This window comes from Opisthocomus hoazin, chromosome 2, assembly GCF_030867145.1.
Source record: "Opisthocomus hoazin isolate bOpiHoa1 chromosome 2, bOpiHoa1.hap1, whole genome shotgun sequence".
Lineage (NCBI taxonomy): Eukaryota > Metazoa > Chordata > Aves > Opisthocomiformes > Opisthocomidae > Opisthocomus > Opisthocomus hoazin.
Genome location: NC_134415.1, coordinates 5314519 through 5339353, shown reverse-complemented (window position 1 = coordinate 5339353; position 24835 = coordinate 5314519). Strand labels below are relative to the sequence as shown.

The following is a 24835-nucleotide window of genomic DNA, read 5'->3' as shown; positions in this document are numbered from 1 at the left end:
CCAGCAAACCTGGCCCTCACCCCCGGCGTCGCTGGGCGGTGCTCCTGTGCGCAGCACTTTTAGGAACCCGCTGCTATCTCTTCAAAATCAACATAAACCCTGGAAAACATGAACAATTTTCAAAAATGGTGGGTAAGCTCTTATTATTAGCCACTTTTCAGGTTTTTTCTCTCGTAACCGGGGTACGTGGACTAACCAGTGGCAGAGTTGCTGCGCTGCGTCTGAAATGTGTCTCTGTCTCCCGCCAGACCTTTGGGCTCTGTTCTCACTTCTGCTGCACACAAAGTACTTTTTTCTGGACTTTTTCCAGAGTAAATAAGCAGGGAAGAGGGGGTACAGCTCCAGTGACGAGTCAGGCAGGTTTCTATACATTAATAAACCAGATTTCCTCCCGTTCTTTGTGAACCATGGCAAGCTGCCATGGGCCTGATTTTATTTGTTTATTATTGCTATCTCTGGTGAGGAAAGGCTGAGCAACTTTTTTTTTTAAACTGTTTCAATAAAACTTTGATAAGGAATAAGTTTGCATGCGATTTTTCCCATGTTTTCTCTGTACCCCTGACCTCTGCCCTTCTTGGCTGGAACCACTTTTCTGTGAAAGCAGCTGGTGAGCATGGGGGATGTACTCAGCTTGCCCAATTCTTTTGTGTAAAGAGGATTGCAAAAATGCTTTTCAATAATAGCATTCAAAGTACGGATGATGAAAGAGAGAGATTATCCCGCTTCTGCCGTGATTTCTCACAGAATGGAGCAATGGAAAAATTGCTAACGCAGTTGCTACAAACCCCGAGGACCACGTGTGCCACCCCTGTGCTGGGGCAGAGGGACGATGCCAACATGCGCCTGGTTTGTTATGGCTGCTGATTGCAGGCCCTGAGTGTAGGGATTGCTTTGAATTTTTGTAACCCTATTTTTTTTCCTCTCCCAGTGGAAGACACAATTTTTAATAGCATTTTAAGAATGGTCTGTCCACAGCCTGCACATACAAACATGGGCATGAAAGTGTGTGCACTGTGTGTGTGGGCGAAGGGAATCTCCTACCCTGAGGATCTCAAAATACTTTGCAGTCCAACAGTTATATCAGCAATCTACAATATATAACCTGGATGAAGAGTTAGAGTGTACCCTCAGCAAGTCTGCTGATGACACCAAACTGGGAGGAGTGGTAGACACACCGGCAGGCTGTGCTGCCATTCAGCGAGACCTGGACAGGCTGGAGAGTTGGGCAGAGAGGAAGCTGATGAGGTTCAACAAGGGCAAGTGCAGGGTCCTGCACCTGGGGAGGAACAACCCCATGCACCAGTACAGGCTGGGGCGGACCTGCTGGAGAGCAGCTCTGCGGAGAGGGACCTGGGTGTCCTAGTGGACAACAGGTTGACCACGAGCCAGCAGTGTGCCCTGGTTGCCAAGAAAGCCAATGGGATCCTGGGGTGCATCAAGAAGAGTGTGGCCAGCAGGTCGAGGGAGGTTCTCCTCCCCCTCTACTCTGCTCTGGTGAGGCCCTGTCTGGAGTACTGTGTCCAGTTCTGGGCTCCCCAGTTCAAGAAAGATGAAGAGCTACTGGAGAGAGTCCAGCGGAGAGCTATGAGGACGGTGAGGGGACTGGAGCATCTCTCCTACGAGGAGAGGCTGAGGGAGCTGGGCTTGTTCAGCCTGAAGAAGAGAAGGCTGCGAGGAGCCCTAATACATACTTACAAATATCTCAAGGTTGGGTGTCAGGAGGATGGGGCCAGACTCTTTTCAGTGGTGCCCAGTGACAGGACAAGGGGCACAAACTGAAGCAGAGGAAGTTCCATCTGAACATGAGGAAGAACTTCTTCACTCTGAGGGTGACGGAGCCCTGGAACAGGCTGCCCAGAGGGGCTGTGGAGTCTCCCTCTCTGGAGATATTCAAGACCCGCCTGGACAAGGTCCTGTGCAGCCTGCTCTGGGTGACCCTGCTTTGGCAGGGGGGTTGGACTGGGTGACCCACAGAGGTCCCTTCCAACCCCAAACACTCTGTGATTCTGTGAATTGGGGTCCTTCCCTGCAGAAAAAGGTGCTGTGCCTGTGAGGAGCGAGAGACAATCCCAGACCAAAGCAGCCAGGACAGAGCAAGCCTGTCCAAAGAGGGAACGCGGACACAAAGAGGTGATGTGATTCACCTGCAGTCACGCCGCAGGCTGGGCACATCTCAAGGACAAGCATCCAGGCTTCTTGATGCCCAGCCCGGTGTGTTACCTGTTTGGTCACACTGAGTCTGCATCCCCCAGCTGAGAGGTGCAAGGCAGAGGAGCGGGGATGGCAGTGCCTGCACAGCGAGATACCTGCCTCAAAGGGCTGGGGCCAGCTTTGTTGTCACAGTTGAAGAGGGTTTTCTGATACTCTCCTGCCGAGCGCCCTTGTATCAGGGAGGGATTTTGTGCTGTTCCAACATTCCCAGCTGGATCAGCCGCTGAAGTCTTCAAGCTGTTCCCCAGGATGAGTGAGCGAAGCAGCCAGGTGACCGCTGTCTGGGAGATGCCACAATATTCAGCTCCAAAAGGCTTCACCACCAAACATCCCGCTCCTCTCCGTATTGCAAGGTTGCTGCATAAAGCTCAGTGAAGATTTACTCCCTGGAGATGATCTGAGTGAGACTTTGGGAGGCTAATCCTTGCTGGCACTACTGAGATTTTCAAACTCTCCTTGCACTTTTCAGTCCCAAGCCAAACTGTCCCCGGGGCACCATGAGGGACGGTTGTTTTCTCCTAGCCTGGAAATGGCTGCTATTCAGCGAAACTAAAAGCAGAGCCATAGAAAGACCTTTGGCAGGTGGGACACCCCCATTCCCTGCGCAAACTCAGGTTCCCCTTCGTCTTCTCCGCAGCCTCCCTCAAGCCACCTCCAGCCCTCCTCCTGCTCCCCTGCCCCCAGCTTCTTGCCCCGGGTGGGCAGAGAGGGGCAAGCAGCAGGACTCCGCTGTTCTTCCGAGAAGAATATCTGTGCTGGTCTCCCGCCTCGCTCACGGGGTGGTTTTGATCATATATGGTTTGTGCCGTTCAGCAGTGAGAAACAGGCTGGCTCCCTCCCCGCTGCGGGGGTTACAGGACTCTTCCATTTTCTGGAGTCGCAGCCACCGAAAGGCAGCTCCCCCAGGGCCAGCCAGCTACAGGGGCAAAGCCACAACTCTCTTGGACCAGCAGCACCAGTTTTCACTGCTCCAAATATAGTCTATGGTATAAAAAAGGACAGATGCCTTTCTTGAGCTGAGATAAGGGTGTGGCTTTCAGATTCGTTTTAATTTGAGGGGTGTACAACTGATGACAGAGAACTTATTGACCACACTGGACTCCCTCCTGCTTCCAAATCCTGGTAGAAAGATGGAAAGGTAGAAAGCAGAGAGAGAGAGAGACCGAGCGAGGCAGCATTATGCTAAGGCTGCCCAGGTTTCTTGAGCCTCCAGGGTCTCTCTCACCAGGGCCCTGCAGACCCATCACCTCCTCAGGACCAGCTCCAGCCACCCCATGCAGAAGTGGGACCCGACTTCCCACGCCGGCACCGACGTGGAACTATTCACAGCTGGAAAGTCTGGAAAAGAAGGTGAAGAGGGCGAAGACAGACATTAATCCTGCTGGCTGTAGAAGAGCAGGGGTGGTGGCCAATGCCTCTCTGCTGAGCCGAAGCTGCCTCCGCGCGGAGCGCGTCCGCATCACGGCTCCCAGCTCAGCGGGGGCTGAGCCGTCACGGCTGCGGTGCCAGCAGCCTTTGGAAATGTGATTGCCTTACTGCACTTTGTTAAAACAATAATTCAGAAAGCAAGAGGAGGTAGAAGTTAAATTTATACCCAGCAGTGGGTTTTTTACGGGAAAAAATGAAAGAGCTTGTAATTGAGTTTTCTGAGGTTTCAAGAAGTGGCAAAAATCAGTCTTTCTGCAGATCAGAATTTCCTGCTCTTTTGTTTTTGCTGGATGATTTTTAAGCAAAGGCTTAAACATTTGCTGCAGTTTTGGGTTCATTTTATTTTTACTTTGCTTTATTTTTCCACTTTTTCAATGTTAATTGTAAAAACATGAAATAACATTTTAGCTTACTGCGTAAGGGATCAAGCTGAGGAACAGTAAATTCAGCCCAGGATATTCCTAGCGAGAAAAGAATTCAGATTGCCTCCCAATCAGGATGCTGAAGTACACACTGATGAAACACTCTGAACACCACAAGCTCCCCAAAAAAGATCAGTGGGTGCTCTTACAGCTATTCTCCTCGGGAAAGTTGAGCTCCCATAGGGACTGCCTCTGGCTCAGGGGGTTTGGGGACAAGCTGCAGCTTGTCCCCTCTCCCACACTGCCACTTGAAAAAAGCCTAAAGAAAAAAAAAAACTGAAAAGCCCCCTTTTGTTTGTAAAACGGCCCCTCCTCCAAAGCAATGAATTAATGCAGCGGTGTATGCTTAGTTCTGGCAAAAGCCTGCAACCACAGCTCGGAAAGCCATGCCTGTTTGTCTGGGTGAAGCACTTCAATGATCATATTTCAGCTGCCAGCATAGATAATGTTGTTGTTACTTCGCAAAGCACCCAAGAAGATGTGTTTCATATTTCTTTCCGGGTGTTCAAACAGCAGGGAAGCTGGCTGGGTGATGCTGGGCAGAAAGGGGCCAGGCAGAGCAGAGATGCCTCCCGGCCCGGGGGTGCCGTGAGCATCGGGGTAACCTGGGCAGGGTGGGCTATGGTGGAGGAGCTGCCCTGGGGGATCACCCCCACCCAGGGTGACAGCTCAGCACCCACCTCCCCTCGGCCCTGCAGTATATCTGGCCCACTCCAGCATTTCATAGAATCACAGAATCACGAAGGTTGGAAAGACCTCTAAAACCATCAAGCCCAACCGTCACCCCAACACCCCTATGCCTGCTAAACCATGTCCCCAAGTGCCACATACACATGTTTTTTGAACCCCTCCAGGGATGGGGACTCCACCATTGCCCTGGGCAGCCTGGTCCAATGCCTGACCACTCTTTCAGTAAAGACATTTTTCATAGCCAAGCATGGCAGTGATGGCAAAGCTGCAGGTGCTGCGGACAACAAACCAGTCCTGAGACCACATTTGGGATTGACACCTCTTTAGGAGAAGGACCTTTTGCTGTTACACAGCACAGTGAAAGCAGCCAGGCTGTGGCCTCTGGCCTCTCACCACTATATGAAATGATAATGAACATTCACTGTAATTTTAGGATCCTGCTTTCGATGAGATTTTGATATCCTGCAATTCCTCCAAGAGATGGTTTTTTTTTTAATCAGCTCAGGGCAGGATCTTCAAAGGGCACTTCTTGAAACCCCTCCTCTTCATCTCCAGCACCCTATTTCTCATTCCTCTCCAGCATTTTTCACTGGGCTGTCCGTGACATTTCGTAGGGCAGTCCAGTCCTCAGGCCTGGCTTGCAGCCTCTGCACAACCCCTAAAGCCCTGCATGACCTGTCTCTCCTCCCCTCCCTCTGCCTCTCTTCTGCCTCTGGAAATGAGGGAGAGAAGGATGCTCCAGCCCGTCCGTAGCGAACCCTGGACACGCCAGAGGAAGCGTGTAGTATCTTATTGCTGGAAACTAAAGGAAAAGTCCTGAAAACACCAGCCCCAAGGTGGGCTCAATTTCAGCTGGTCTCAGCTGTTGTTAGAGCAATGTAACATGTCCCCAGGTAGCACAGACGTGTGTGGGAGCACGTGCAAGCCCTGCCAGGCTGCGAGCCACCGGGCAAAGGTCCATGCTCTGCATTGAGCCGAAGCAATGGAAAGTGTAAGAAGCAGCACGGTTTCGTGTGACCGTGCCTGTGGCATTTGGATTCAAATCAACGCAAGGTTCAGAGGGCGCCAAGCAGTATGAAACGAGACTGAGCTCAGAGACAGAGCAAAGAGGTTTTATGTAACTTCATACAAATTCAGAGGAGAAAGAAAGGACAGAGAGCTGCCCTGCTTCGCAGATGGTACCTCAGTCCACTAAATAACATCCACCCTTACATCTTTGCCAATATAAACGAGAGCTATAAAGGGACCAAGATGAAATAGGTCATGTCTCTTAAACCCCTGGAGAAAGAGCACAAAATGAAATCATCTAGCGCAAAGCAGTCTCTTAGAGAAGGTCAGATGACACTGAAGGGGCTTAGCCAGGAGGCAGCAAGCACTGGAGAACGTGGGCTCAGTCAGGTCAAAGGCTATGGCTAAACCCTCCAGGGTTAAACTGATGACAGAGCATGAGGTTTAATGATGACAGGGTTATGAAAGATTTAATCAGGCTGCTGTCCTTTGAATACCCAGCTCTAAATCCTGAATGACCAGGGTCCACCTGATGTTGATGGGGAAGGAATTGCATAAGTGTGACTCCGAATAGCACAGGCCAGATGCTGGACAGTGGGGGCTGAAAGTCAGAGCCATAGTGTGATGCTAAGCTGGAGGCCAAGGAGAAGTGGAAATCATATTTTCCTACATTGGACATTTTGTTTTCCCTTTATGTCGCCTTCTACTCCGTGAGTTACAGCTAGAGAGATGAAGCGTCTCCCTTAGATAAACCACAGTTAAAACCACAGAACGCCAGATCAGACTTTCTGCCTTCGTGGTGAAAACGAGAAGATCCCAGGAAATCTGACCCGATAGCGCTGATGATAGCAAAAGAAATGACAGAAATGCCTCTGCTCCTGCTCCTAACACCAGTAAGTGTGCCCGAGGCTCTGCTCTCAGCAGAGGATGCTCGCCCTCCGCAAGAGCCACCAGCTCTGCGGTGCAACACCCACCAGGACCCCTCTGTGGCTGCCGTGGGATGAGCAGGGCGGCTGGGCAAGAGGGCAGCTGCCGTTGCGCCGGTGCTCACGCTCACAGTGTGCTTTGGAGCCGTGGCTGAAGGGAGCAGATAAATCTCCTGCTGTTTCGGGAGCAGGCATTTAATGACGGTGCCTGGAAGGAAACAGTGTTCAGCTTAAACATGCGTTGCCAGCCTGTGCATCGCTTGTGCTGCTGTGCTGTCACCTTCAAATCTTGCCTGGTGTTGTGACTCGCAAAGAGATCTCGGAGCCTAACGGTTCCCAGAGGTGGCCTGTTGGGAATTAATCGCATTCAACTTGGCATCTCGGCTGGCAGCGCCTTCACACCCTGCAGCACCCACTTTGCGGACCAAGGACAGACCTTGCCCCTGCTGGGAGAGGGCCGGCGGGCTGGAAACCTGCCGTTCCTCCGTGTAATTGTGGCAGAAGGGCTTTGTTACTCAGGGCTGCCTTGTAGTGCTTTAATGTCACCATATGTCTGCAGCATCGGCGCGCCAAAGGAAAGCACACACAGCCTGGTGTCACAGCCTCCTATCGTCTGCGTTTGCCCACCCTGAAGAGAGCGTTAAAATCTCAGGAGCATGTCTAAGGAGCAAAGCTGGTTTAGGTCACTGGTCCAAATCCTGCCTGCCGCTCTCCCGAGCTAGTAGCAACATGTTCTTGGTGTGTGTCCGTGACGGAGGATCACAAGACCTGTGTTTTGCTTTCCTCCCACCTCTAGCAGTCTCTGAGTATCCACAGACAGCACCAAGTGGCAGCAATAGCAAGAGTCCTCTTGAGCAGAGACATGTACTTCTCACTGCTGTCAAAGGGGGATTTAATGGTAAAAGAGCAAAGCTGCCTGAAGTCCCTTTCCTTGTAAAACACTCGAGTGGGATCAGTATAGGCGATACACATGCCTGTGTGTTTCTGCCCTTCCAGACCAGAAAGCCTCAGGGATGAGCCCATGATTCTTAACATGTGACTGGAAAAGTGTTGTATTTTAAGGAGAGCTGAGACATTTTATCAGCATTTTCTGCTCATTCCTTTTTTTTCCACCTGCCCTCCCCAGGCGTCATCTCTCCTGGGCCACCAAGGCTGAGATGTGAGAGATTTGAAGTTTCCATGCAGTGTCACGACATGAAGCAGCAGGGTGAAGAGAGGGAAAGGTTGTCCCTGCCCTCTGGGAGAAAGGCTGCGGCGTGAAAACGTCCCTTATTGCACACCAGAGTGTTCAAAAAGGAGAGAAGCTGCAGGAATTCCACTGCTGCAGGATGAGCACCCATAGAGCTCAGCCCACACAGTTTTCTATGCAACAAGAAATCCTCTGTCACTCTTCTTGGGCCATAGTAGGTGTGGAGGCCACACGTCCAGGACGCTGAACATCTCAGCACGTTAGTCTGGTGTGTGAGAACACGCCTTGGCCCACACAGAGGTGTTGTGAATAAAGTGCATTCCTGCTTTTGCCACCCGCTGAATGCGGGATGTTGGGTGCTTCGCATCCCTGGGCTTGTATTGGCACTTCAACGCTCTTCGTCTGTGGTAGCTCCGTGGCTGGGATCCATCTCACTTGACTGTACACATTAAATAGCTGGGCATCCATGTGAAGCTAGTCCATGAGTGTCTGTCTACAGGCCAATGAAAGACACGCTCATCTCCAGAGGAGTCTTCTGGATGAGGACATGATGAATCACTTTCTGGAGGTGCCAACCTTCTGCCCTGACTGTGGAAAAAGCTGAGGTGAGTGGCTTGGACTGTCTTCTGCAGACCCAAATTTCGGTCAAATGATGGCCACATTTGGAGCACCAGGCCTGCTTCTTCTCACACGTTTGGATGGCATCCATACTTTTGGACAATGGGAACTCAATGTCAGTGGGGAGCCGGCAGACATCCACGATGGGAATAAACACGGGCATATACACTCTGAAAAAGAAAGATTTCCTCACGGCACCACTGTGAGAAACAGCAGGACAAGGTCCTGCACAGCCTGCTGTAGGCGACCCTGCTTCGGCAGGGGGGTAGGACTAGATGACCCACAGAGGTCCCTTCCAACCCCGAACATTCTGTGATTCTGTGATTCTGAGGACAGAAAGGAACTAATTCTGTTTCACCTGATTGCTCTCCATAAATCATCTCTTGGCAGCAAGCTCAACCTGGTCACCAAAGGGCCAATTAAAGCAGAGGGGGAGGCTGAGCGCTCTTTGTACTCCAGGCTTGTATTACAGGAACTGCAGTGTGTTCCAAGAGGGTGGCACCCCTTGCCTTTCCAAGCAGAGAGGAATATCCGCACGTGCCTGGCTCTGAGCCTTGCCGTTCTTCCTTCAGACCATTCGCCGTGCCCTCTCCAGCACAGTGAGGTCTAGCTGTCCAACGTCAGATAGGATGTTGCACATGAAAGCTGGGGAGAAGAAGCAGCACTGCAGCAGGTGACTGAGCTCGTGAAACCTGGACATCAGAGGCAGGTATGTACATATTTGGTTTTAAAATCCCGTGTTACAGTGCAAAGAGGACTCCTTCAATGCACGGTCCACTAAAATCCCTCCTCGGGGTAACATTTTCCGACACTTTCCCTGAGTTTTACTCCACTGCTTGGCACACGTCGTGCTCCGAGCCCTCCCCACCAGCTACCACGCAGCCCTTGCGCCGTGGCTGGGCCACCTCTCTGCCATGCTGTCCCTCCTACACCTCCTCCGATGGGGACAACCCCAGCCTGCCAAGACGGCCCTGCAGCCAGCCATGCTGGGCATCATCTCCGCCTTGATGCCGCACCGCGTGGCTCTGGTTCCTCTCCCACCGCGTGAGGCGAGGGCTCTGGCTGGGCGCCGCACACCTCGAAACCATCCCCGGCATCACCCTCCCGCCCGGCCATGCCCGCCGGGGAGCGACCCAGGCTCCGCACACGCCCCTCGCCGCCGGCGGGCACGGCCGCTCTGCCCTGGGGAGGACGTGGCACCACCCGGCCGCTCCCACAGCCGGCGGGGCCGTGGCCAGCTGCTCTCCTGCCCTGTTTGCTTTCAGGGTGTTCTTCACCGCCGCGGCTTGAGTCCCTGCCCACGGAGGCGCGACGGAGGAGGGCTGGAGGACGCTGCCAGCTTCCCCACATCACGCTCCTTTCCTCCCTCTTTTCCTTCTTGAGGCATTAGAGATATTTTTCCACTCCTTCTTCTTCTTCCTCCAGTTCCTCTCCCTTCTGCCCGCCGCTGCCCGCTGAGCCCGGGCTCCCTGGGGTCCTTCTCTGGCAGGCAGGAGGGAGCCATGCCCTACCTGTACCAGGACTCGAAGCCCCAGCCGCCGGCACTGCCCGGGGCCGCGCGTGCCGCCCATGCCTCGGGGAAGGGCTACGAGGAGCTGAAGCGGGAGTGCCTGCGCGGGGGGCTCCTCTTTGAGGACCCCGACTTCCCCGCCTGCAACTCCTCTCTCTTCTTCAGCGAGAAGCCACCTATCCCCTTCGTCTGGAAGAGGCCCGGGGTGAGTACCTGAAGAGGAGGGCAAGCCTTCCTCTCCTTCCGTCCTGCCGAAAGTCAGGCGTGGCTCTGCTTCGGGATCGCACCGAGCGCGCAGTGCATTCGGGGGGACGCGAAGGCAAAGGGCGGGGGCAACCCTCCCCACTTCGGGGGTCAGGGTCACCCACAGCAAGCTCAGGCTGTGGGACCAGAGGGCTGGAAGGCTTCACCCCGTTTTTTAGCTGTAGCTCTTTGTATGGCCACACTTTCTGCATGTTTATTTATCTACATGCATAAACAACTTGCAGTCAGCCTTCTGTCTTATGTTATTGCCAAACAAAAGCACTGTTAAGCTGAAGACAAGAGGATGTGCAAGGAATTAAGGGTAAAATACATTATTATTATATTCTAACTATGCAAAAATCAAGTGTCGTTAATGTAGGAAATTCATAATTAAACCTTAAAAATTCAAAATTTTTAACTTTTAGAGTATGAGACTCTTAGACTTGCTTGCTCCATTCCATCACAAAACACTGAGAGATTACAAGTACATGCCATGGTTACTGAGCCATTCAGCAGCAGCCAAGGTCTTGACGAATGTCTCTAAATACATCTTGCATAACAAGCATCAGTAACGCAGCAGCAGCCTGAAGCTTCGCTACTCGCGTGCTCTCAGGTCCCAAACCCAACATCATTCCAGGTTTCTTCTCCCCTCTTCACTCTGTAACTAATAGCCACAGAAAACTTCTGGCTACATTTAATTTCTTTGCTAATGGCTGATATTTATTCTCTTTTTCTTCATCATCTGAAAGCTTCTCACTTAGTAGAAAACTTTCCTTTGGCAACACTGATACAAAGAGGAAAAAGAGACCAAAATAAGCTTAAAGAAGGGTTTAAATTTTGACTTAGCTTAATCCACTGGGACAGGCATTCAAACACCTCAGCATCTGATAGTTAATGCAGTGCCACTACAGAGCAGAACTAAAGCTGTCACTCCTAGGCACGTTTCAGCTATGAGAGAATAGGAGTTCCCTGCACACGGTAAGCGCAGCGCCCACAGGCACTGCTGCCCACCGCGCCTGTGCCCCGAAAGCCAGGTGGGCTGTGGGGCTGCCCCCCAGCTCAGGACGGGGCTGTGGGGCTGAGATGCTTTTGGTGTGGTGACTCTGGAATGCCGTGGAGCATCAAAAACGCGAGTGCCTGCAACACTAAATCAGAAAGAACAGTTCTTTGGCCAGCCATTAGGTGCTAGTTTGTCTTTTTTTTCCATTTGGGGCTTTTCAAGACTTAAACTTTGTTGTAAAATGTGACCAGGAGCAGCTGAGATCTTGTGTGGGTGTCAGGAAGATGGGGCCAGACTCTTTTCAGTGGTGCCCAGTGACAGGACAAGGGGCAATGGGCACAAACTGAAGCAGAGGAAGTTCCAGCTGAACATGAGGAAGAACTTCTTCCCTCTGAGGGTGACGGAGCCCTGGCCCAGGCTGCCCAGGGAGGTTGTGGAGTCTCCTTCTCTGGAGATATTCAAGACCCATCTGGACAAGGTCCTGTGCATCCTGCTCTGTGTGACCCTGCTTCGGCAGGGGGTTGGACTGGGGGAATCCCCAGAGGTCCCTTCCAACCCCGACCGTTCTGTGATTCTGTGTCCTTGTATGTGGTACCCAGGGACGGCAGAGAGCGGTCTGGCTGTTTTAGATGTCACTTTCTGCTTCAGAGTCTTTGTACACTGAACTGGAAACATTTCCAGGATGAGTAAGTTACCTGAAACAGGATCTGCTTTTACGCTCCAATTCCCACCCTGCAAAACAGTGAACTTTTGTGAGCTGCACAGCGAGAAACGAGCCTCAGGGGAGGCCGAAAGGGTGTGTAAGGACAGAGTTTTAGTTATGCTCTTCTCTGGTTTTTCAGCATTTAAGCTAAATCAGTTTCATCCCTATTATCCATCAGGAACAGCGGCAAAATAGAGGCACCGTAACCCCATCCCAACACGTTTTCCTTTGCAAGGGGGATGTAGGCCTGGAGCATGTGCCAGGGTAGTTGCCACCGCTCGGCTGGTGAAGCCGTGGTGCAGAAGAGGGGGAGCACAAGAGCACGGCCTCTCTGTAGGATGTCTGTGTTCAAACTGTTTTTCACAGTGCCTGGTTTTTACCGCTTCTCCTACCAGTGTTTTACAGCAGCTTGGATGAAGTATAGCACAATACATGCAGGTAATTGCAGGGCCAAACAACATCAGTCTTCAGATTTACACCTTGTTAGAGTTTAATCTTTAGTAAGGAGAGTACAGAAGGCTTTCTCAATGTTTTGAAACACATATACCAGCATGTATACACACTTGTAGGCAGCGTGAACAAGACCCTCAGCTAGCCCTAATCTTTAAATCTCCCACTGCAATCAGTGAGCTACTTGGATCTGCACCAGATTATCATCTCGCCTTCCACATAAAACCTAAGTGCTTTAAGATCCCCAAAGTTACTTAGTGATTTTGTGTAGCAATCTCTTTCATTACAAATTAAACCTTTGAAACTATACCTTATCAAAATTTTAGAATAATCTGAATATAAGATCCTGTTCTCATCCTATTTCCTTTCCTTTCCTTTCCTTTCCTTTCCTTTCCTTTCCTTTCCTTTCCTTTCCTTTCCTTTCCTTTCCTTTCCTTTCCTTTCCTTTCCTTTCCTTTCCTTTCCTTTCCTTTCCTTTCCTTTCCTTTCCTTTCCTTTCCTTTCCTTTCCTTTCTTTGCCTTGCCTTGCCTCACCTCGCCTCGCCTCGCTTCGCCTCGCCTTTCCCTTCCCTTCCCTTCCCTTCCCTTCCCTTCCCTTCCCTTCCCTTCCCTTCCCTTCCCTTCCCTTCCCTTCCCTTCCCTTCCCTTCCCTTCCCTTCCCTTCCCTTCCCTTCCCTTCCCTTCCCTTCCCTTCCCTTCCCTTCCCTTCCCTTCCCTTCCCTTCCCTTCCCTTCCCTTCCCTTCCCTTCCCTTCCCTTCCCTTCCCTTCCCTTCCCTTCCCTTCCCTTCCCTTCCCTTCCCTTCCCTTTTTCCTTCCTAATTTCTATCTAATTTCAGCTGCTGGGGTAAATTCAACGGCTCAGTGTCTAGGAAAGTTAGACATACAAGTTGAAGAATAAAAAAAAGAACCCCAAAAAGGAAAAATAAAAATGTTTCGCTAATGGCAAACGAGTCTATTGTCTACAGGAGGAAGTAACAAAAAAATTCTCCTAATATGAATCGCAACCGGTACGACAGGTATTGTGTGCTGGAACCAGGCAGAGCAATGGAGTCACAGAAATAAGGCCACCTAAACAGCCTCACCCGCAGCCTTTCTTAGGTCTCCCTGTACCCCTTCTACCAACATAAGGCAGAGGCGCAGGGGATGCAATTTATTTTCCCCCAAGTCTAAAGCAACACGGGCTTGATGTAGAACCAGGAGAGTCACAGGTCACCTTGTTTCGTCTCTCTGAGGATGGGTGGGTGGGTGTCAGGAGGATGGGGCCAGACTCTTTCCAGTGGTGCCCAGCGACAGGACAAGGGGCAACGGGCACAAACTGAAGCAGAGGAAGTTCCAGCTGAACAGGAGGAAGAACTTCTTCCCTCTGAGGGTGACGGAGCTCTGGAACAGGCTGCCCAGAGGGGCTGTGGAGTCTCCTTCTCTGGAGATATTCAAGACCCGCCTGGCTGCGGTGCTGTGCAGCCTGCTCTGGGTGACCCTGCTTCGGCAGGGGGTTGGGCTGGGTGACCCACAGAGGGCCCTGCCAACCCGGAACATTCTGCGATTCTGTGATTCTGAGATTCAGTGATTGCACATCCCTACTTCTAGGCAATAACCTCGTGCGGGTGACTCCTGGAATTACTGTACACCACGTGTGAATGCAAGACTCACCTTTGGGTTTTGTCCTTCAACACGCTGAAAGCCCCGCTACACACTGTTACACCATCCAGTCTGAAAATCCCTTTAAAATTAATACTGTTTTTGCAACATCCATTCAGAAAGTGTAGAGTGTGGTTTTCTTTTGTGTAGCAGAGAATGTGGCAGAGGTCGAGTCCAAATCCTCTCCATTCCTTCTCATTGTTTTTTATTATTATTTTTTTTGTTTGGTTTAGATATAGGAGATAGCAAATATTTCTCCATAGGTCAGTTGTAGAGCTATGTAATAAGCAACGAGCCATGAATCTAATGTTCAGACCCATGTCAGTGGAAAGATATTTTTATCTCGTCCCTTGCTAACAGATGGAAATATTCAAGACCCGCCTGGACTCGGTCCTGTGCAGCCTGCTCTGGGTGACCCTGCTTCGGCAGCGGGGGTTGGACTGGGGGATCCCCAGAGGGAACCTCCAGACGCTGTGGTTCTGTGATTCTGTAACAGCTGGATACAGTTCTTGCCACAAGAATTATGTTCCCCAGGGGCAACGATGCTAAAGCAAAGCACGTTATTAAAGATCAGCCACGTTATCTGCCAGTGTTATATTGAAGTCTGAAGATAATCAGCTGCATTTTTTTATTGTTCTTGTCCAGTCCCCACAAGACTGAGTGTATTTAACAAGCAGGCGGGCCGGGTGAGGAGGAGCTGCTGTTTGATTTCCCTTCGCTCCGCACACTGGGGACACGAGGTGCTGTGGCAAAGGCAAAGGCACAGGCAAAGGCAAACAAAAGTCAGGCAAAGCAGCTTCCTCCTGAGTGTGGCCTCTGCAGGGTGAGCTTCGCAGGAGCAGAGCTGGCTCCCGGGGACCATGTCCTGGCTCCAGCAGTGGCCGGCAGTGGATGCTCCAGAGCTAAGTACAGGATGCTGAACACAATATCCTGCCCTGATGGCCTCACAAAATGCAGATATGATCCAAAAGCAACTCCATTTCCTTCTAGGCAAATGCAAGGGTTAAATGACCGGACGTATTCTTCTATTTTTCCGCCCTTCTTTAATTATTTTTTTTTTTTGCAATAACACATCAGGGCAGACTGACTAACCAGAGGCATATTCCTCTAGCAATCTATTAGACACCCTCCTTCTCTCTTTTCTATTCAGTTCAGTCAATTAAATTCAATTTACAGTTCATGAGAAAGTGGAGAAAAGAGGGGAATTCCTGGAAAAAAAACCCCAAATTATTGCTTTACCACTGTAACTTTTCTGTCTAGCTGTGGTACTGGTAATTGAACTAAAACACTCAAATGGGTGCTGGACAATTGCTTTAATGCCACCATGGGTGCCAGTCCCTCTGACCGCTGAGCACACAAGCCTGGGTAGTGTTAGCTCCTCCTAAAAACTAACTTTGTAAAACAAACAAAGCTGGGGTCTACCTTTGTTGTTTCCTTATTTGAGGAGGAAATGGTCTCATGATTGTCAGACACTGGATGTTCTAGGTATTACCTGCAGATGAACAAATTCCTTCCCCTCTACTCTGCCCTACTGAGGCCCTATCTGGAGTACTGTGTCCAGTTCTGGGGTCCCCAGTTCAAGAAAGATGAGGAGCTACTGGAGAGAGTCCAGCGAAGGGCTACGAGGATGATGAGGGGACTGGAGCATCTCTCCTATGAGGAAAGGCTGAGGGAGCTGGGCTTGTTCAGCCTGGAGAAAAGCAGGCTGAGAGGGGACCTTCTAAATGCCGATAAATATCTTCAGGGTGGGTGTCAGGAGCACGGGGCCAGACTCTTTTCGGTGGTGCCCAGCGACAGGACAAGGGGCAACGGGCACAAACTGAAGCAGAGGAAGTTCCGTCTGAACAGGAGGAAGAACTTCTTCACCCTGAGGGTGACGGAGCACTGGCCCAGGCTGCCCAGAGGGGCTGTGGAGTCTCCTTCTCTGGAGATATTCAAGACCCGCCTGGACGCGGTGCTGTGCAGCCTGCTGTGGGTGACCCTGCTTCGGCAGAGGGGTTGGACTGGGTGATCCCCAGAGGTCCCTTCCAACTCCTAACATTCTGTGATTCTGTGATTCATTCTGTAAAGTGCTTAATAGTTCATTTAAAGGTAAATCACCAATTTTAGTTTTTCCAGCCATTGGGGGTGGGGGGGTGGAAGCAAGCAAAAAACCCCTTCAGTCAGGGTTGTACCATAACACTGAGCTTGTGGACCAGGATGTGCTATGATATTTTAACAACCGCCTCCAGGTGAATAAAGAACACCAGCCTTTCATTAGCAGCCAACTAATTATGAAAAAATGAGGATAATTGATTCTTTAATTGCTCTACATTATAATTCATTAGGAAAGATTCCCCACCTAGTTTTTTGTGGTGGCTACATTGCTGCAGGATAATATAGCTGACGTGGCACACACTGTGCCGCACATCTGGGCTCAGCGTGGTGGTGGTGTTTTCCTGGCATGTTCTAAGTAATTTCTGTGTCTCCCACTCCACAGGACATTGTCAAAGACCCCAAGTTTATCCTTGGAGGAGCCACAAGAACCGACATTTGCCAAGGGGATCTTGGTGAGTGATTCCTCCTGGGTGGATGCATCCATGACTACAACCCGTGAGGAGCAGCAGGAATGTCCTCGCACAGGAGGGGATACTGTCCTTCCAGAACCGGTGGGAGCAGGGAAGCTGGAGGTGCTGCCCATGCCCACCTTGCCCACAGCCACGTCCCATCCATGCCAGGGACCATCCTGGTGCGGTGGCATTCGAGGGGAGGGCAGGATCCGCATGCGAGGGTACGGTGAGTCCCAGGGAGAATTTTGTTCACCAGCACCTCCCAACTGCAGCACGGTCTGCCCTGGCTGGGCAGGGACATGCTTCCTGGGGACACAGGCTGTCGTTTGGGTTTCAGGAGGGGTGGCAGCTAACTGCTTTAACATCTTCTCTGGCTGCTACACCACCACCTTCTCCTCCTGCAGGGAAGAAAATGAGGGGCTTTTTCTCCCTTCTCGATTCACAGGTGACTGCTGGCTATTAGCAGCTATCGCTTCTCTCACGCTGAATGAAAAAACACTAGCAAGAGTGGTGCCTCTGGATCAAAATTTTGGGCCAGATTATGCTGGAATATTTCACTTCCAGGTAGGATGAACGTCTGGCATAGCATGAACACATTTCTGTGCAGTTGGTCATTACATATCATGGTCTATTTTGTGGTGGGGTTGCCGGTTGTTGCAGCGGAGACATTGAAAAAACAGGGATTGCTGAGCTTACACTGTTGTTCATGTTTTGAGGAACAACCTAGAGGGCTATGTCAGCCTCCCACAGCCACGGACACAGCCACTTCTGCTCTGTGAAGAGATATATGGCTTTGGAAATCATTTCACATTTTCCTCGGCACACAAACCCCACTTAGGATATAAAGCCTTAAAAGAGTTGGACTGGGATCTGTAGTACGTGTGCGTTTCAAAGGTGTCTTGAATCCTGTGGTGACCACTTGTGTAGCTACATGAGTGACGTTATCCAGACAAGGAACTACACTACAGCTCTACATTTTCAATTTTAGTCTTTTCTTAAGATAGATTACGCTTCCTTCAGAGCAGCCTAGCATGGTATAGTGGGAACGAATGATTTATGTATGACTTCTCATGAAGCCTATGATTGTCATTAACTCACAATGAGAAGTCCTGGACAGCAGAGTCCTACACTCAGGACACAACATGCTCTCAGCAGGCTCATGACCCATCCTTTCCAAATAGTTTTGGCAGCACAACGAGTGGCTGGATGTCGTAATTGATGACCGATTGCCCACCTTCAACGGCCGGTTGGTTTTCCTGCACTCAGCTGAACACAACGAATTTTGGAGTGCCTTGCTCGAGAAAGCCTATGCCAAGTAAGTCACACTGCGCATACATAATTCGCTATTTGTACATACATTATTCACAATTTGTACATACATTATTCACCACTCAAGTGAACAGCTTCTATCCAGTATTTTTTGGTGGTGGTGATGGGTTTTTTTTGCATTTGCTGCTGCCCTGATCTAAAGAAATTATGTCTATCTCTTGTAAGCTGGTCCAGCTTCCAGCACATCATTAGATACAGCCCTAGCTGACAGCAATGGAGTTGGATCAAAGCCTGAATCCTGCTGCTCGTGTCTCTGCTGAGACCTCAGTTGATGGTTCTGGCTAATTCTGCATTTTTAAATTATTTGGCAGGTAGCAAGCCATTGACACACAGGAGTATTCAGTCCATGCCAACCTGGCAACTGGCACTAAAGAATGAAAGCCCGGGGCTTTAAGGATATGCAGAAATGAATGAATTAAAAATGCAATTAGCAGGGGAAGAAGAATGGTTCCAATATTCCTCTCATATATCCTGGGGAGATTCTGGGGCACTTCTTTTGACTTCAGTGCCATTGCTGCAATTTTACACTCATGCGAGAAGCTCTCAAACACGGGTCTCTTCAAAGTTTTGAAAGCGTGTCTCACGGTCAGCATGTGTTTTCCAGGCTGAACGGCAGCTACGAGGCTCTGAAAGGAGGCAGCACAATAGAAGCCATGGAGGACTTCACCGGGGGCGTAGGAGAAATGTATGAGGTTAAAAAGGCTCCCGACAATTTCTATGAAATCCTAGAGAAAGCTCTGAAAAGATGCTCAATGGTGGGCTGCTCTATTAATGTAAGTAAGAACTGGGGTCTGTATTTCTCAGCTAAGTTTTCTGATTTCTGCTTTAAAAAAACTCACTTTTTGAAGACCGGTTAAATTAATGACAAGTAGATGGATATGCGCTTAACTCTGCAAATAATAGCTATGAACTAATAGATATGTAATATTAATGTAGTCCTTTAGTACAGTTGTTTAAAAGGAAAGAAGAAGATTCATTACCTTTCAACAGGTGATGGCCACAGTATTTAAGGCAATAACAACATGAGTATGAGCGTTCGGTGAGAGCGAACTTTATTTCCTGGCTTATTCGGTCACTTAACATTAAAATTAGCCACAGCTTTTTGAGGACTTACTGGTTCCAGAGACCATGAAATCATGTTTTTTCAGCCCTGAATTCTGTAACAACACCTGTGGGGACTTGGGGGAACTCAAGACAATTTGAAGGGTCAGTGTGATTTTTGTAAACAAGGGCTTGGGCTTAGGGTATGTCAGGTTTATACCTCCAGAGAATAAAACCTCCAGCTTTCCCAGAGAAAAGGTTGCTGGTGGGTAGCACCTGTGTGGGTTATTTACACTGCTCTGCCGGTGTGTCTGACCCAGGGTAAGAGGAGCCGTCCATGCGTCCTTGGCTTTCTGGTGGGAAATGCCTGAGCTGCTCAACAGCGAGAGGGAAACCTCTGTGGCTGTTCCTTGCTGGCTGTGCTCAGCGGGAAGGGCAGTTCGGAAACAAAACCGTCCTGGGTTTCTCCACCAGAATAAGCAGCTGGAGAAGAAGGTTTCAGAGCAAATGAAAAATCTCACCAAGCACAAAATGTTTCATTTTCCTTTCTGTCACTTGTAACAAAGGCAAAGGAAATGCCCAGGCTGGAGCAGAAGGAGGGAGGCTTTCGTTTGCCCTCTGCCCAAGGGTATCATGACTGAACATTTGGCCGGGCTGAGGGAGACCTGCTGCCTCAAACCCAGTGTCTGCCTGACTGAAAGCACGGCTTGTCCACAAGCTCTTTTAGTCAAGACCGTGCCCTCAACTTCATGGTTCAGTCCTTTCTGATATGAATTTCCCTTTCTCTCCTGATGAAGGTTTGCTGTTTACAAAGACTAATCAAGTATTTATTGAACTAGAGAAAGCGTGTGATACTCAGCTGGCTGATGGGACCCTTCACTGCCATCACTGCTCCATCAATGTCTTTTTACAAGAAATGAGACCATATCAACACCTGATCTCAGTCTGAGGGCACCTTTTCCTGTCCCTTAGCTGACACAAATTACATCTGAATAGGAGTTAAGACTAAGATCCTGCAAATGTAGATGATGATACAAAATCACAGGGGCAGAGAAGGTGTTTCAGCCTGGAACCACCTTATTTTCCCCCTGAGTGAACAATGCTAAAAAAAAAAAAAAGTCCTTTCCTCAGTGGGCACCATTGCACCATTGCACCATTGAGGGAACTGGGCTTGTTCAGCCTGAAGAAGAGAAGGCTGCGAGGGGACCTTATAAATGCTTACAAATATCTGAAGGGTGGGTGTCAGGAGGATGGGGCCAAGCTCTTTTCAGTGGTGCCCAGTGACAGGACAAGGGGCAATGGGCACAAACTGAGGCACAGGAAGTTCCGTCTGAACATGAGGAAGAACTTCTTCCCTCTGAGGGTGACGGAGCACTGGAACAGGCTGCCCAGGGATGTTGTGGAGTCTCCTTCTCTGGAGATATTCAAGACCCGCCTGGACAAGGTCCTGTGCAGCCTGCTGTAGGTGACCCTGCTTCGGCAGGAGGGTTGGACTAGATAACCCACAGAGGTCCCTTCCAACCCCTACTATTCTGTGATTCTGTGATTCTGTGATCCCTGTCTGCATTGAGCAGACAGACAAGTTCCCTGTTCATCGTACTGGTTAGCCACTGACCTCCCATCCGATGCTTGGAAGGGACCAGGTGGCACCACTTGCGATCTCACTCGGAAGAGAGAGATTCACACTTTTTCCCCATATTTCAGACCAGCAGCGCTGCTGAGTCAGAAGCCAAAACCCGCTTTGGGCTCATAAAAGGCCATGCTTACTCCGTGACTGGCATCGATGAGGTACGTTCAGCAGCGGCGGGCAAGGAGAGACCTGGGGAAAAAGGGAGTGTAGTGGGACCTCAGGTGATGCGGGGAGTGATCCTGGGGAAGCTGTCCAAATCCCCGTCCGTCTTCCCTCCCACATCTCCTGTAGCAGTCCGTACCTTTTGCCCAGCAGTCACAGCAACTTGCCCAACCTTTACACGCTGGAGAAGACCTGCTCTCTAGCTACTGACACTTGGTCTTTTCTCTATTTCCTTCTTCCCCAGGTGAGCTATCGAGGCCAGCAAGTGCAGCTGATAAGGATAAGGAACCCCTGGGGACAGGTCGAGTGGAACGGCCCTTGGAGTGACAAGTGCGTGCGCTGTCCCGTACACACTGGCCTCGCAAAGGCCAAATCCCAGCTGCTGCTCCACAAATAGCTTTCTGCAGCCCCAGCTATTCCACGGAAAAAATTAAATCAAGGGGTTACACACGCGCAGCAGTGCTACTTCCATACTAACATGTCACCCTCAGTATTTTCAGAGCTGCTCAATTATGGGGATGCTGTCAAGGTTGTTCAGCCCCCAAAATCTAGAATTGGCAAAAATCATGCATTAATATAAATGGGCTGAGTTAATTTTAATACATTCCCAGTTGGAAAGGTTATAGATTTGGAGTGATTTTTTTTTTTTTAATTTTTCTGCATGCCTATTGCTTTAGTACTTGTAACACAACATCCATACTTCGTCCTACTGCAGATAACCTGAAAATGGACGTGGTATTACCCCCTCTAATTAGCTTATGAGTCTCTAGTTGTATTTATTGTTCTGGGTTTCTAAACATATCAGGAACAGGCAGGAACCTTGCAGGCTGGTATGACCATCAGATGAGACCCTGTCCATGTGGTACCCACCAAAGCTGTAGAAAGGACACAACAGGATTTGTCTGAAAACCAGTCTGGTTTTACTACCAAAGGAAGGGAAACAAAGTGCAAGAATACAAAAGGAAAAAAAAAGTATAGTAAAAACAACATTACATTCCCCCCCAACATACACTTTTTGGTATATTTTTGCACGTATGCATAGCTTTGGTTTTGTTTCGCTTTCTTCTACTAAGGTTTTCTTATTCACACCGATCTAGAGGAGAGGAGATATAACCTGGCTGGCACTTTAAAATTGCTGAGGCACATAGTCATCTGCAGGACTACTTTTAATGTCCCTGTCATTAACATGACTCAGAAATAAATGAAATGTTTCTGCATCATCTCAGATCCCTTGTTAGCTTGAAAAATAAAAATGTGGATAATTGGTGTATATAATAAATGACTAAATCTCAAAGAAACTGGAGAGGTTAAGATCAGGACAAGCATCTGGCAATTTGGGCTATTTACTGAAAAGGCTGTCTCTGCGAGGCAGAGCTCTGGTTTTCTGGAACTCAAGATGCAGGGGGACTTGCAGGTCAGTACAGTTATCTGTATTAACATTTTGCAGTGGTTGCTGGAATTAAAAACCCCAACACAAGGTGCCTGCTAGTCCCTGTTTATCATGTCAGATTGGAGAAGCAGTAAGGCATTTCCAGTTTTTCCAAAAAGCTTTAGTGAGTTTTTGTTTGGTTTTGACCTACTGCAGCTGTTGGGCTGAATGAAAAGGAGGTGAAGACTTTACCTGGAACCCCAGTTACTGCAGCAAATCTCTCTGTACGGGGCAAGGACCCCATATGTTTCCCATTGATTCAATTTTGAAGAAATGTCTGGTCCTAAATTACTGACAAACCTAAAAGAGACAGTGGTGCTACAGATGGGAAACAGATTTAAGGAGGGACATGACTTAGCAGAATCTTGAGGTTTACTGATAGTCCTGTTATACCCAACCCCAACGCCTGACAACAATCCCAACTCTGAGTGCAGCGAATATCTCATGCAGGACCATCCTGGAGAAGCTTTGGGATCTGTGTCTCCGTCCTGCTTCCAGCTACATTACTCGGGTCTCTGCTACCATGTGAAGTGACAGCAGGGATCAGGAAAACTCTTAAAGGCATCTATTTTTTTGTGTGTGCCACTCACATAAAACACATGTGGAAGAAGAACAGCCTGCTGCTGTGTCCAATGAGTTGTTCTGAGCCAGGGAAAATTAATTGCCACATACCCTTAGTTAAAGGTTGCTTCTGTTTTCTTGCAGCTCTCTGGAATGGCGTTTGGTCAGCCCATCGGAGCAGAAACGCCTGTCGCAGGCAGCGCTAGATGATGGAGAGTTCTGGTAAGCCGCAGGATTTTACAGTGTGTGGCTTTCCTCGGAAATCAAGGTGCAAGTGGCCAAAATGTGTGATAAAGGAGAAGACTCTGAGTGAGGAAATGCTCATTGTCCTCCTAGGAGAGTGTAGGTAGAACACTCACTTGGTTTTCTGTGTGTTTCGTGAGTACACGTCTATTTTAATAACAAAAATCTTCTTAAAATTCATCTTACTTAATGGCATTAGCATACTTCAAATACTGCGTGTCTGCCATAATTGTAACACCCTTTAAATCCTTACCATGAACAAAGGCAGGCTCTACAGAAGGGAGCATTTTATTGCGCTGTGTCACCCACAAAACGCCTTCAGGGCTGATGCTAGGCGTACGCCGGAAGGGAGTCCTGAGAAGCGATAGTACTTGTCACAGAAAGTAAAAGAACACTGAGATATGTGTGAAATTATGGAAAGGTTTAAGAAAAGATGAACTGAATTGGGAAAAAAAAACGTGGTGGAAATTGCTTTAGAAGTGTGAAGTGTTCTTCATGCCAAATTCACGATCTCAGACGGAGCAGATGGCTGACTTGCACATGATCTCCCCCTGTATCAACCACGATGCGCAGTGCTGACGGTGTGTCTGGTCACATTTTCTAGGGCCAGACGCTCATCTCTTCACATGGAGGTAAATCTAGAGAGGTGTACAGTGGGAGTATTCCAGATTTTTCCTGCAAGCTAAACCGAAGTTCACCTTTAGGTCTGAAAAGTGATTTGAAATAGACCATGCAGCATCTTAGGTCACGTAAAATGATTTGTCCCAAACATTGATAGCTCTGGAGGGAAGTGGGTCCAGTGGCTGATCCATTACTTAAGTATTTACACATAGGATATTTTGAGTTATTTCGCTATTGACATTGCAAATGCAGTAGGGCATTTCCAGTTTTTCCAAAAAATAAGCTTTTGTGATTTTTTTGTGTGTGTGTTTTTGACCTGGCTACATCTGGATCTTATGGGGTGAATGGAAAGGAGGCAAAGACTTTACCAGAAACCCAAGTAACTCCAGCAAGTTTCTCTGTAGAGGGCATGACTTCAAGGATGGCTGTGTAATGGAGGTACAAGTGTGCAAGTAGGCAATTAAATTAATGAAAAAGTCATCTGTCCAACAGAGCTAAGCTGATAGTTGAGTAAGTCCTCGGAAGGCCAGTAAAAAGTAAGGAGGTTGAGCATACCCAGACAAATGTTGGCCTTCCTCATCCAGCATCTCAGCCATTCAGAGCAGAAACAAAAACCATTGGAACTGAAATTTTCACTGAAGGGGTTAAGTGGACAAAAATCAGATGCAGATGATAAGAAATGTTTTCAAAACCAGTCAGGCAAGTTTGAATCCTCCACCCAGTCCATCAGACTTATTTTTCCTAATGCCTTTTGACTTCTGTGTATTTCTCTAAGGAGCATTTGCCCCTTGACGGTTTCCCCATCAGGCTTCACATACAGACTTTGCATGAGCAGTAATGTCATGTATCCCTAAAGACATTAAAATAGTCAGATGAGGAAAGAGATGAACATTGCCACTTCTCTCCAGCTTTCAGTTTGCTCCTACTGTGGTTGTCGCTGATACAGTTCAGCTGAGGAGATGGCAACTGAGCTATATTCCTGCTTCTCCAGCTGAGGACCTTCAGCCAGTCTACTCACCACTCCTGGTGGTGGCTTGGCTTGCCTCCCTGGAAAGCTGGCGTAATCTTTAAAAGATGCTTTGAAACTGCTGCTAGAAGTAGTGAGTAGCAAAGTAATCAGGTCTTCGAGTGTTCAAAACATGTTCTCCATGACACACATTATCTTTGGGCTTAGCAAATAATGTAAGTTGTAATGGGGCTCTTCTCCTTGTTGACCATAACTGGTTTCTACTG

At 49.1% G+C, this 24835-nt stretch overlaps 1 protein-coding gene across 1 annotated transcript in view; it reads left to right on the top strand.

Moving 5' to 3' along the window:
• Positions 1-9181: 9181 nt before the first annotated feature.
• CAPN9 (calpain 9) overlaps positions 9182-24835 on the top strand; it is a 31054-nt gene continuing 15400 nt past the window's right edge. Inside the window, exons 1-9 of the mRNA XM_075445435.1 lie at positions 9182-9201; positions 9918-10207; positions 16517-16586; positions 17032-17150; positions 17768-17901; positions 18520-18688; positions 20661-20744; positions 20993-21078; positions 22883-22960. Coding sequence (XP_075301550.1) covers positions 9995-10207; positions 16517-16586; positions 17032-17150; positions 17768-17901; positions 18520-18688; positions 20661-20744; positions 20993-21078; positions 22883-22960 — 953 coding nt within the window. The 5' untranslated portion in view covers positions 9182-9201; positions 9918-9994. The remainder of the gene's footprint in view (positions 9202-9917; positions 10208-16516; positions 16587-17031; positions 17151-17767; positions 17902-18519; positions 18689-20660; positions 20745-20992; positions 21079-22882; positions 22961-24835) is intronic.